This window comes from Thamnophis sirtalis, unplaced genomic scaffold (assembly GCF_051295495.1).
Source record: "Thamnophis sirtalis isolate CommonGarterSnake01/CBP01778 unplaced genomic scaffold, rThaSir2_p1.2 scaffold_12, whole genome shotgun sequence".
Taxonomy (NCBI): Eukaryota; Metazoa; Chordata; class Lepidosauria; order Squamata; family Natricidae; genus Thamnophis; species Thamnophis sirtalis.
Window position 1 is genome coordinate 64025220 of NW_028261392.1, and position 14173 is coordinate 64039392.

At 39.0% G+C, this 14173-nt stretch overlaps 1 protein-coding gene across 1 annotated transcript in view; it reads left to right on the forward strand.

The window, feature by feature from the left end:
- The first annotated feature begins 5530 nt into the window (after window positions 1–5530).
- The window catches only part of PRG4 (proteoglycan 4), a 27572-nt gene continuing 18929 nt past the window's right edge, over window positions 5531–14173 (forward strand). Inside the window, exons 1-4 of the mRNA XM_087726187.1 lie at window positions 5531–5603; window positions 9583–9705; window positions 10928–11044; window positions 13441–13578. Of these exons, the coding sequence (XP_087582313.1) occupies window positions 5531–5603; window positions 9583–9705; window positions 10928–11044; window positions 13441–13578 (451 nt within the window). The remainder of the gene's footprint in view (window positions 5604–9582; window positions 9706–10927; window positions 11045–13440; window positions 13579–14173) is intronic.

Here is a 14173-nt window from a genome sequence, read left to right on the forward strand (position 1 = left end):
TTATGAATCAATGTTTCTGTCTGTGAGCCTCTCCCTTTATCAAAGTAAATGTGTTGGGTCAGGGTTGAATAGCTCTTTCCTTACGCTAGACTTAAATAAAACGCAAGTATTTCAAAAGTGAGACAGGTTTCCAAATAAATAATTATTCTAGCATTTATTTTACTTGCTGTCTGCAATCTGAGACTCACTCTACATAATTAACACAACTAAAGAAAAAAGGGAGAGAAAAGGAAAAAAATCAAAATATTCTTGAAATGTTTCAGCAAAATAAAAACGATACAGTTTAATTAACAATTTTGTGTCCTTTAACAGATCTTCGGCAATAATGTACAAAGTGAGTTTGGTGTAGAGGTTAGGGCAAACCAGTAGGTTATAAAGGCAAACTGGAAGGCAAGCACTTGTGAGTTTTAATCCTACCTCAGGGATGAAGACAGCAGGGTTACCTTGAGCCAGCCAATCCCTTTCAGCTCTAGGAAAGAGGCAATGGCAAATCACTTCTGAAATTTTGCCAAGAAAAATAGAGTAACCTATCTCCTAGCAATCATTAGGAGTTAACACATACTTAAAATCATTAGGGAGGGATGCAAAATATTTATTTATCTGTTGTGGCCCAGCAGGTGCCGTTGGAGCTGCCACCAGACTCCGACAGCAAGGGGCCCTCTGAGTCGGCTCTGGAGGATGTGGAGGACCCTGGACAGGGTTCCGACTCTGAGCAGGGTGCAGAGAGGCTGGTTGGCCACCAGGAGGCGCCTGAGCCTTGGACCAGTGGGGAGGAGACAAGGGGGAGTGAGCCGGAGGCCAGCAGTGAGTTGTTCCTGGATGCACGCCATCGAAGAGCTACTAGGCATCAGGAACAATTACGCAATTACAGGAGGTGATTGTACTCAGCTGGTGGTCATTAGGCTCCTCTCCAGACTAGAAAAAGCTACTGGTGCACACGCCCCTCTTTGCAGAAGTCAACGCAGGATTGAATGTCGGAGGACATTACTGTGAGCTTGGCAGGCTGGATTGCTGCCAAGCCTTATCTGTGTTTATTGCTGCCCGAGTTTGTCTGTGCTGGGTTGCTGCCAAGGACCTGTTTGTCTGTTAATTAAATGCCGTAATTTATTTCTGGCTCGGAGTGTCCTTTGGTGTGGAACGAGGGGGGGTCAGAACACAAACTCATCTTTCCTTGAGGAATTTTTTAAATAAAAAATAAAAAAAACTGCATGATGTTTTCCTTCTTTTAAGTTCAAGAGGCCCTCCAGGTAATTCAGATCAATATTTATTCATATTCTTTGTTCTATTCAGAATATCTGATTGAGTTATGAGACGGAAGTGGGAGAAATAGCATGAGCCCTTTTCTATTTCAGCCCTTTAAAAACAACCAATTGGAAACATTAATATAATAAATCAAAAGTCTGGACACTTTCTAGTTTGGTACTCTCCTCCTGGCTGCCTCCCAAATGTGCTAAATTGAATTTCCTCCACCCTGAACAATTCCTGAGGAGTATGAGAGTTGCAGTTTAAACCTTTTGGAGGGCATCAGGTGAAGAAAGGAATTTTCTGTTTATGTCGTCTGATCCTTCCCGGATCCTTCTGTATTACAAAACACCCGGAATTGCAACTTGCTGTAGTACTGATCATAATGATGGTGATGATTTAGAGTTTCTACACTCCCCTCCTCCTATAACAAGGAAAAAAGACAGAAGAGAATGTTGAAATTATTTATTTATTTATTTATTAGACTTATATACCGCTTCATAGGGCTTTCAGCCCTCTCTAAGCGGTTTACAGAGTCAGCATATCGCCCCCACAGTCTGGGTCCTCATTTCACCCACCTCGGAAGGATGGAAGGCTGAGTCAACCTTCAGCCGGTGAGATTAGAACCGCTGAACTGCAGATAACAATCAGCTGAAGTGGCCTGCAGTACTGCACCCTAACCACCGCGCCACCTCGGCTCCTAATTAGAAGGACTCTATAGTTTGGTTTATGATTCCATCTGTCAATCAACTAAACTGAAGCAGTCTACGTCGTACTTCAGATTTCAAGAAAAAAAATGTGATTCAGAGCCTTCAGAAAAGCTGTTAAAACCTGGCTGTTCCGGCAGGCCTGGGGCTGTTGACCTTATTATGTAGGGTCCAGCCCCAATTTGAATGTATGCGTGTTGGAGAATTTTAATCTTTATTTTTATTTTTATTTTGTTTGTTTTTTCTTTTCTTTTCTTTTCTTTTTTAATATATTTTATTTTCATTTTCATTTTCATACACTCACATGTATACACCATACAGTATTAAACAATAATTGCATCAATTCCTCTTGTCGACAATGCCCCAGAAAATAAAAGCCCAACGTACCTCTTCCGTTCTCCATACACCTCTTTCTTCCACCACCCTCCGACTTTCTATCTTCCCTCCATCATCCCCCTCTACCCTACTTCCCCTCGCCCTTTACCACTCCTCTCTCCAGATCCGCTCCCCCCCCTTCCCTTTCGCCTCCCCCCCCCTCTCTCCCATCCCTCTCTACCCATCTTTCTTCTTTCCCACTCCTCCTCCCCTCGGTGTATTTCCACTATATGTTAATGTATTTGGCTTATCCTATTTTTTAATTTTTTTTAGAGAAAAACAGTATATATGTGAAGTCACATTGCATTGAGATCTAACACATCATGTCTAGCCTAATATATATCCCTCCCTCCATCCACCCTCCCCCCTCCCCCCTCCTCCTCCCCCCCCCCGACTTCCCGGAACCCGTACACGGTATAGATTTTTAACAAACACAGTCTAAAATCTATTGAGAAAAAAGAAATAAAGAAATTAATAACATCTCTACATTGATCTTTTCTTTTCTTTTTTTTTAATAGTCTTTATTGGTTATACATTTCTTTAAGGATAAAACATACAAATACAGTTTTAAACATACAACCCCCTCTCCCCCCCCCCCCCCCCGGTGACAATCATTCACAGCCCAACTTTTTTTTCCCTTCCTCATTGTTTAGTCTCTAACCAGCATCTTTTCGTTACAAAGTTCAGGGATCTATTACAATACCCATGTTCACTTTTAGTTCCCATTGTTAACAACTGCTATTTAACTTTCCCCGTTTTAAGTCCCTGCTGTTCTCTTTGTCGCCCACATATACCATAAGTTCCGGCTAAGATAATGTTCCGTTTCTCCTTTGTCCCTCAGCCAACCCGTCATTCTGTCCATTTCTGCACATTCATAAATCTTTTTCATTATGGCGTCTTCCGGCGGTATGGTAGTAGATTTCCAAAAGTGCGCATAGGTTATTCTTGCGGCCACAATTATATGTAGGCTCAAATGCCATATAGATTTACTCATGTTTTCTGGTTGTACACTTAGTAAAAAATTCTCGGGCGTCCATTCCATGCTTGCCCCAGTAACCTCTTTTAGCCCATTTTTGAATCCTTCTCCAGTATTTCGTGGCCTCAGTACAGGACCACCAAATATGGTAAAAAATATGTTTTTTCTTTTCTTATTCTGTGTAAGCCGCCCGGAGTCCTCCGGGATTGGGCGGCCTATATATTCAATAAATTAAATTAAATTTGTGGGTAGGCGTGTAGCACCTGTCTAAAATGTATTAGGGTGAGTTTCCCCAGGATTCTGTGGCAAATGAAGAGGGCAGGTATGGGAGACCAGGAAAAGTCATAGTTGCATGCTCACATATCTCTGAGGGTCAACCAGTCAGTCATACCCACTGGTGGTAATGGTGGTTAATGATTGCTTCTGGCAGATATCTCTGAACTTTCAGGACAGTTTGTTCACTTTAACTAAAATATTAGAAAGTGTGTTGACTAATAAGTCTACATTTTTATAGTCTTTTTTTTTTTCCTTGATGGGCGTGTTTTCCAGATGTTGCTGTCTAGTCTTCTGGGATGACTTCCAAGAGATGTGGAAAATTTGCTGTCATAAGCTGTCACACTTGGTTTTGTTTAATGTGTTGCCTAATTAGTTCATCCCAATGAATTTTACCAATATATATAAGGAACTAGAGAGCCACTGCTGACAGAATTGACCAGTGAACGGTAAGTAGAATAACCCAAATTTCTGTAGCTCGACCTTGGTTTAAAGGATTTGCTATATTTTTAGATGACATCCAGAAATAAAATTAATTTTTAATAGTATTTGGGCTTCAAAGTTTTTAAATGGAGTGCACGCATATTTTTGGTTAGGATATTTCTGAAAATGTAATTTGAGAAATCTCTTTTTTTTTTAAAGTCAATTTTATTTTTTCAAGGAGAAAGGCAGCAGACTTTATGAATTTGATATATTGTCCATTTTGTCTATTTTCTATTTCATAGAGTGAAAGATAAATGTGTCCATAAAATACTTGTTTTCCAGTACTTCTTTTGAGAAAAAGTTTTAATATTTGTCCTCTTGACTATGTTGTTAAATGTCTTGTTCGTGCTCAGTTAATATGGAAAAAAATCTTACATATAATTTAATTGATAAGAATGTCAAATTAATGGTATAATATTAAATTTATATTGACATGATTAATAGCGTGTGTGTGTGTGTGTATAAATGTGTGTGTGTTTGTTTGTGTGTGTGTATGTTGATATAGATACATACATACATATTGTTGTATTTGTGCTGATAAATAAATGAAGGGAGACTAGTATAGATCTATTTCAAGCTATTTAGCTCTCATCAGCTAGCCATACCCTTACTGGGATTTGAACCAGCACAAATACAACAAAATGTAACAAAAAGGCAACAGTAAAAATATTGGGTTTCTGCCTGGATGGTCTCTTGTGACCAGCCGAAGGACAGAGAATGGAAGTATGATCTTCCTCCCATATTTGGGCATACCGGGGGTTGTAAAAGAAATCTAATAGATACATACAATAGCAATAGCAATAGCAGTTAGACTTATATACCGCTTCATAGGGCTTTCAGCCCTCTCTAAGCGGTTTACAGAGTCAGCATATTGCCCCCAACAACAATCCGGGTCCTCATTTTACCCACCTCAGAAGGATGGAAGGCTGAGTCAACCTTGAGCCGGTGGGATTTGAACAGCCAAACTGCTGAACTGCTGAACTGCAGATCTATATCTATATCTATATCTATATCTATATCTATATCTATATCTATATCTATATCTATATCTATATCTATATCTATATCTATATCTATATCTATATCTATATCTAATCTATATCTATATCTATATCTATATCTATATCTATATCTATATCTATATCTATCTATCTCTCTCTCTTCTCTCTCTCTCTCTCTCTCTCTCTCTCTCTCTCTCTCTCTCTCTCTCTCTCTCTCTATCTATCTATCTATCTATATATGTGTGTGTGTGTGTGTGTGTGTGTGTGTGTGTGTACATACATGCGTATGTCTATATGTATATACACAAACCATTGTAGTTTTTAAAGTGTTCTTGAACACTTAATGAAATATACATGTCTTTGTGCATAAAAGTAAAGTTCTGAAGAACTTTAGTCATTATAAATGCATTATTCATATTATAATAAATAATATTTTATTATTTAAAGGAAAGAAGTGCACATTAAAAGTCGCCATGGCATGGAATATATACCAGATCACTCTACTTTTATTTTCACTTTCTTTAAAGCAGCAAGTTTCTTCACAAGGTACTGTAAAATGTCAAGCAACAATGGCTATAGTCTGCTTAAATGGAATTGTATACAATAGTTTAAGAGAGAAAAAAGAAAAAATGAATATAGAGGAGAAAAGAGCACACACAGGAAATCTTACACTAGTACTTGTATTTATGTTACCCAGAGAGATGTCACCCAAAGGTCCCCCCGCCCTCAGTAATTAATTTTCCTTCTCCTAAAATGGTAGGAAGGACTCACCATATGGATTTTAAGGTTTGCTAATCTGCTAATCTGGATTACCAATTGCTTCATTTTTGTTCAGCCAATTGGCATATTAATTTGAGAGATTTTCTTTTAAAACTTTGCCCTATTTTGTATGTTGTGCATATTTCTCAAGACATTCTCACATTTGTTTGCATTTTTGCCTGATGTGCTCAAATTGTGCACTAATGCAAACAAATGTTTGCCTAATATATTTTTAAAAGTAGGCATACTTTAATAACTGTGCATTATATTATACAATTTAAGGAGGAGAAAAGTTTGAAGGTTTTCTATGTTTTGGCTCCCTTATTGGTTCAAAACTATAAAATAAGTTTGTTTTTAAATGAAAGCCTAATGCATTTCTCACACTGGTTTTGTTCAAAATCTTAGATATCTGTCCTGAGCAAAGTTTCCTATTATATGGTCTATTATTTTGAACATATTAATGGCGTGATAAAGAGAGGTATTAGAAATGCGGTTGGGATGAGAAGAGTTTCCTTAATTGTTTGTTTGTTTATTTATTGGATTTATATGCCGCCCTTCTCCCAAAGGACTCAGGACGGCGTACAACATTAAAAAAAAATCTGTGAATAGAAGTATACTCTCTGGGGGAAAACAATGCTAATGTTAACTGAATATATATTGTAGAAGGAAAATGAGGCCTTTAGTTACATTAGAGGAAATATCTGAGATGGTAAATATTATTTGAAGATGTAGATGTTAAAACAACCGTAATCAAACGACATGCTGCATGTGATGATGGTTTTTTTTTCCCCCCCTTTTTGGATTTTTTTTTGGTCCTTTTTGGCCTCCCCCCCCTCTCCCCACCCTTTTTTTTTCCTTGTTCTATTTTGTTTTTGTTTTTGTTTTTTAAACCCTAGCTTATTGTGGTGCTTATTAAATATACAACAGAGAGATACGGGATGTATAAACTTAGTAGGGATGCACCTGTGATCAAACGACATATTGTATGTGAAGATGGGTTTCCCCTCCCCCCCTTTTTTTCCATCTCCTCCCTTTCCCATTGTTGTTTGTGTAATGAAAAAAATAAAATAAAATAATAATAATTAAAAAAAATCTGTGTGATCGACTTTAGAGAACTTCAAAGAGTATAAGCTGTTATACACACATGCAGAGACAAAGCTCAATTCTAGTTAGAGTTGCAATGTAATTGTCTTCTGGAAAGGTCCAAAAGGCAGCTAGATTGCTGTTGAAGGAAAACTAAGAACAAGTTAGCAATAGCAATAGCAGTTAGACTTATATACCGCTTCATAGGGCTTTCAGCCCTCTCTAAGCAGTTTACAGAGTCAGCATATCGCCCCCACAGCCTGGGTCCTCATTTCACCCACCTCGGAAGGATGGAAGGCTGAGTCAACCTTGAGCCGGTGAGATTAGAACCGCTGAACTGCAGACAACAGTCAGCTGAAGTGGCCTGCAGTACTGCACCCTAACCACTGTGCCACCTCGGCTCTTAGTTCAACTAGATATGAATCAGAGCCACAGTTAAAGCCTACTCGTGGCAATAAGAGTGGCAACGCATCATTATTTCTGCAATCTTATTACATCTGCAGATTGTCATCCAAGGGCCCTGTTCGAGGTCACCCAGTTCTCCGTCGGAAAAGGGCTTGGATAATCACTTACAGGGCTGTGCAGAGTAATTTGTCAAGTACCTGATGGAAAAAATTGCTCAGATCCAATCTCAGTTTGAGGCCAAGCATGGAGCAGGTCCAGTGGAGATGGCCAGGGAATGGATGTGTCTGATTATCTGGGAGTGGTTTGAACTAGCTAGACCTGAGGAAGTGGACAGGGTCCTTGTGGGTATCAACACTACTACTTGCTTATTAGATCCTTGCCCCAACTGGTTGGTGAAAGCCTCCAGGACGGTGACCTGTAGGTGGGTCCAGGCAGTGATTAATGCATTACTGCAGGAAAGGATGTTCCTGGCACCATTTAAGGGACTTTTTCTTCACACCTTCCTCAAGAAATCATTGTTGAGCCCAGCCTGTCTGGATAATTTTCATCCGGTTTCCCACCTCCCCTTTTCTAGGGAAGGTTGTGGAAAAAGTGGTTGTGTTGCAGCTCCTGGGTGACACAGATTATCTGAACTCCTTTCAGTAGGTTTCATGGGTTACGGGAGAGAAATGGTATTGGTCATACTTGTGGTTGATCTCTTGCAAGACAGGGATGGGGGAAGTGTATCCATCTTTGGTCTCCTTGACCTCTCAGTGGCTTTCAATACCATCGACCATCTTTTGGGCCAGCTGCAAAGTTAAGAATTGGGCAGTAAAGTATTATGCTTATTTGACTTCTTTCTCCAAGGCTGGTCCCAATCTGTGTTGATAGAAGTCAGTGAGTAACTTCGATACTCTCTCCAAATCTTTGCAACATCTACATAAAACTGCTGGCTGAGGTCCTCTGACACCATGGGATGAGATATCATAAGTATGCTGATGGCATGCAGCTTTACTAATCTACCTCCAGTGATGTATCTCCAGCTGTGGCTACCTGTTCTTCGTCTTCCTTATGGATACATCTGGACCCGTGGTGGGATTCAAATAATTTAACAACCGGTTCTCTGCCCTAATGACCCTCTGGGTAGGTGTGGCTCGGTGGTCATGTGGCTGGGTGGGTGTGGCCAACTCAAGATCACTCAGGTCGATGGGCGCTTCGCCTTAGCTGTTAAAATGCAATAAGGGTTAACCGGAAAGGCAGTTTCTGTAAGCAGGGCAATAAAGATTAGGCTAGAAACAACACCAGAATGTTTCCTTCCTGCCTTCCTTACAGGATTAGCCCTGTAAAGTGGAAAAAAACCAAAATGAGATTTCTTCCAACAATCGGTTCTCTGAACTACTTAGAAAGTTACCAACCGGTTCTCCCGAATAAGTGCGAACTGGCTGAATCCCACCACTGATCTGGAATACTTTTGTGCAATTATAAGACCAATCTACTACAATTTACTATTATAAGACTACTTTTGCTATGAGAGATGTAAAGTGAATGTAAAAACAGCAGACTAATACATATTATAATATCACAGTAAAACTTCAACATATCTCCAGCGTTATATTATTTAGTAATAGAAGTAAATATATTTCATTAAGTAAAAAAAATATCGCTGAGCAAATTCAAATATGTTTATTTGTGCAAGAGCTGTTGGCTGAGCCGAGGTGGCGCAGTGGTTAGAGTGCAGCACTGCAGGCTACTTCAGCTGACTGCAGTTCTGCAGTTCGGCTGTTCAAATCTCACCGGCTCAAGGTTGACTCAGCCTTCCATCCTTCCGAGGTGGGTAAAATGAGGACCTGGATTGTTGTTGGGAGCAATATGCTGACTCTGTAAACCGCTTAGAGAGGGCTGAAAGCCCTATGAAGCGGTATATAAGTCTAACTGCTATTGCTATTGCTATTTTCAGTTATGGAAATAGTTGCCCTGTACATTTTAAGGCCATCAGGTTGGGACAAGACTATGTTATAGGATAGCAACCTACAGAAAACTGTCCTTATGCCATTTCACTTCGGTCATTGTTTACATAGGAAAAAATATTGGTAAGAACTCAAAAACAAAACAAAACCCACCTTACTACTTGGAAAACATTTATGTTTGTGACATAAGTGAGTTTGAGACATGTTGCTTGATTTCAGATGGGAATCAAGATTTGTATTTCTAGAGGGAATGATCCTCCTGCCTCCTGATGCTTCACCATTCCTTCCGTCCTTAACTACCAATCTGGTGTGACAATTCTGTGTGCTTTTAGGTGCGACAAGCTGTGCGGGGAGATGTGCGGAAGGGTATTCTAGGACTCCTGGCTGCCAATGTGACGGTAGCTGTCAACTCTATCAGGAGTGCTGTGCTGATTACGAACAGGTTTGCCTGGCAGGTAGGTCTGCATGCCACCTGTTTAACATTCTGCTCCGCTAAAATAATTGTATTGTATTGTATTTATTTGTCTTGTATGCCGCCCACTCCCGAAGGACTCCAGGCGGCTCACAATAGACAAGGGAAAGGGGGAAAACTAGACAAAGACAACACTTTAAAAACAAAACCGCAACATTCACAATTTCCGTGGGGCTGGATGTTTCACAGGCCCCCCAGCCTGCTGGAGCAGCCAGGACTTGGTGGCTTTGCGGAAGGCCGGGAGGGTAGTAAGGGTCCGGATCTCGACAGGGAGATCATTCCAGAGGGCTGGAGCTGCAACAGAGAAGGCTCTCCCCCGGGCGGGTCGCCAGCTGACATTGGCTGGCAGATGGAATCTGGAGGAGACCTAACCTGTGAGATCTAATTGGTCTGAGAGAGGTAATCGGCAGGAGGTGGTCTCTCAGGTGACTTATCTGTAGGATCTTCAGGAATACAGTATATTTAGCCTTTCTCAAACTATAAAAAATATCGACAGTTTTCCCCAGAGTGATGGAGCATAACTGACTGTTATATGCCTGGGAATCCATTGGATGTAATTGTTAATTGGATGTTTATCATATTTATTTTATACCATATTTCATTCAGCCCATCCCATGCCATGTTCTAAGAATGGGAATGTTTGCAATCGCTGAACTGTTTCTTCTGGCCCAAAAGGAATAATTCCTCTGGGAATAATGAGTATTTCATATACTGTGGATAAAATGTTTAAGACTCAACTATAGAAACATGTACATTATTATTTTATTATTTTATTATTTATTAAATTTATAGGCCGCCCAATCCCGAAGGACTCCGGGCGGCTTACAGAGAAGAAAAAAGAAAAGAAAAATAAAAAGAATAGTTTAAAATGTGCGGAAGCAGATAGGCTCACTCTTGAACTTAAAAATAAAGGGGAATCGGAATATTTTGAAGTCTGGAATAGATTTTATGGCTGGTATAAGACAAGGTGACAAGACCGGAACAAACTGTATCTACTGTGATTGGACAGAAGGAATGATAATGTATCAAGTAGGCTAATTGTCAATAGTTGTGACTCGCTGTATATAATGTGAATGTATAGTCACTCTGATTTCGCGGTACTGCTTTGTTTTAAATGTAAAAATAATAAATATATATGGGGAAAAAAAGACATATTTGCAAATCTGAAGATAAGAATGCTACTCTTCCTCCATTATCCCATGTAGAACTCTCATGTAAAGGACACTGTACTGACCGATACGTCCGGGGCAGACCCTGTGATTGTGATCCAGATTGTCACCAATTTGGCAAGTGCTGTCCAGACTATAAAGAGGCTTGTCCGGGTAAGTCTCAGAGTCTTTGATTTCATAAAACCTCACCAAGAAAAGCACAGAATTGCCCAGGAAGTTTCTGAGAATCAGATACCATTGAATGAAATCAGGGGTGGGTTTCAGGCGGTTCGTGGCGGTCCCTGCAAACCGGTTGGTCGGCGAATCCGGAAGTAAGTAGCTTCCGGGAACGCCGAAGGATCCACCCACCCGCCCGCGTTTCTTACCTGGTTTTGACGAGTTCTGCACTTCCATGCATGCGCAGAACGCATACAGCGCCTGCGCGATCCTAAAGGAGCAGCTGGAGCATCGCACAGGCGCTAGTACGCATGCGTGCACTGCGCGCGTGCACGAGGACGCCGCCGGCCCCGTTTCAACCAAACTGGTTGGAACGGGACGAGAAACCCATCCCTGAATTATATATATATATATAAGTCATATATATACCAGTCATGTATATGTGACTTTATATATATATATATATATATATATATATATATATATATATATATATATATATATATATATATATATATATATATATATATATATATATATATATATATATATATATATATATATATATATATATATATATACCAGTCATGTGTGTGTAGCCTCGATAAAAATAGCATGCCTTTATATATATATACCAGTCATGTATATGTGACTTTAAATATATATATATATATATATATATATATATATATATATATATATATATATATATATATATATATATATATATATATATATATATATCAGTCATGTATGTGTAGCCTCGATAAAAATAGCATGCCTATATATATATATATATATATATATATATATATATATATATATATATATATATATATATATATATATATATATATATATATATATATATATAGGCATGCTATTTTTATCGAGGCTACACATACATGACTGATATATATTTAAAGTCACAACCCCTGGTATGCCCAAATATGGGAGGAAGGTCACACTTCCACAAATGTAATAAATATAACATATATATATATATATATATATATATATATATATATATATATATATATATATATATATATATATATATATATATATATATATATATATATATATATATATATATATATATATATATATATATATATATATATATATACACCAGTCATGTATATGTGACTTTAAATATATAGAAGAAGATCTAGCAAAGAGATAAGATGAATGATTGAAATTATAGGTCTGTCTCTTGAATCACGGAGGTTTTAACCACAGGTTACACTGTGGGGTCTTCTTTTGCAAATATTACTGCTTCAAGACATCCCTGGTCCTTCACTCCAACAGAATTCAAGAGTTTAACTCCATAGAGGTATAGTAGTTTCCTAATAACACGCTTGTTTCTCAGAGGCTGTGACCTTGTGCAGGAGGCTGTATGGAATTTCTCATTTCATGGAGTATGGCAAGCCAGCTGATTTAGCCTTTCTTTGAATGAATTCCAGATAAGGAGCCTGATTGCCTCCTACAGTATATCTATTACTTGTTTGCCAGTCCAAAATCTTGTTTTTTCTATGTCGTTTTTTTTCCTATATGCCATTTTCCCCCCCTATATGTCCTTTGTTAAGACTGCAAAATATTATAGTAGGTTTTTATTATACAATATTATTTTAAATTATATTGTAAGTTGGTCATTGATCGCAGTAAACCTTTCTTACTTTGGGTACACAGCAGTTAAATTTAAACCTGTTTCTGTTCTTAGATAAAAAATATTCCTACTACTAAGCTTTAATTTAAAAATTATTGAGATGGTTAGAGGGAGAGCAGAATTTGGCGAGTCAGAGATGAAATACAGACTTTTTTTTAAAAAAAATGGCTTTTTAAACAAGTCTTTTGTCTAAAATACAAACTTTACAAACTTAAATGGTTTGGTTATGGTTTTTATTATTTATAGGCCGCCCTTTTCCCTGAGGGGACTCAGGGCGGCTTACAATATATAGGGAGGGGAGTACAAGACAGTAAGACATAAAACAATACATAAGTAAAAATAGTACACAACATTCATCATTCGGGTGGGGACAGATTACGATCTTTATCCCCAGGCCTGGCGGGATAGCCAGGTCTTGAGGGCTGTGCGGAAGGTCTGGACGGTGGTGAGGGTACGAATCTCCACGGGGAGATCGTTCCAAAGGGTCGGAGCTGCTACTGAAAAGGCTCTCCTCCGCGTAGTTGCCAGTCGACACTGACTGGCGGATGGAACTCGGAGGAGGCCTAATCTGTGCGATCTAATAGGTCACAAGGAGGTAATTGGCTAGCTAAGTTATACATGAACTATTTCAACTGAGATCTACTGTTTATTCTTGGCGGTTCAGGAGCAGTGACTGTTACCAACACTAGACCTCCTTCAAGAACCCCCAAAACAACTTCTTCAGCCGCGACTACCACAACCAAGCCGCCAGCCACAACCGCCAAACCGAAATCAACAACTAAACGTTCACCCAAACCTAACCCCAAACCTGTGTCTTTAAAGAAGAAGCAGCACAGGACGGTGTCCCATGAAACTGTGGAAGGTAAAACTTACCTGGATTCTTGTGGAAGCAATAAATGTTATTAGCGGTCAATTGTATACACACACTCAAATATAATTTCCTTGTATATAGACCTCATGGTTCTGGAAGAAGGTTGGAATTGATAAACACTGTTTTAAAAATTCAGTCACAATGATGCATCCTTTCAATGGTTGCCACTGAATCTAATTTGCAATCTCGATGGCCAGGGATGGCCCGTTAGCGAAATACTTCTTCATCTTGTATATTTCTTTGGAATTTAAGTGTGCAAATGTTCAGGTCCATCTACCTACTCAACCTGCAGTTTAGGACAGGGAAGGTCCCTCTTGCATTGGACATTAGCAGAAAGTGTCCCCTTGTTCTCTCATGGCCCAAGATTGTTGCAGAAGGCCTAAGTCTCCAGAAGAGAAAATTGAGGGTGCTATGAACCTGAAAAAGAGAGTGGGAAGAAATTTAAAGGGCAACGGCAGTATATGAAGTGGTGATTGATAAGGATGAAAATGAGAATATTTTGCGACAGAAAAACATGAAGCATAGTGAATGATCCTAATGTAAACCAATTGTAACTCTTTTTGCTTTGCTTTTTCTTTAGTCTATG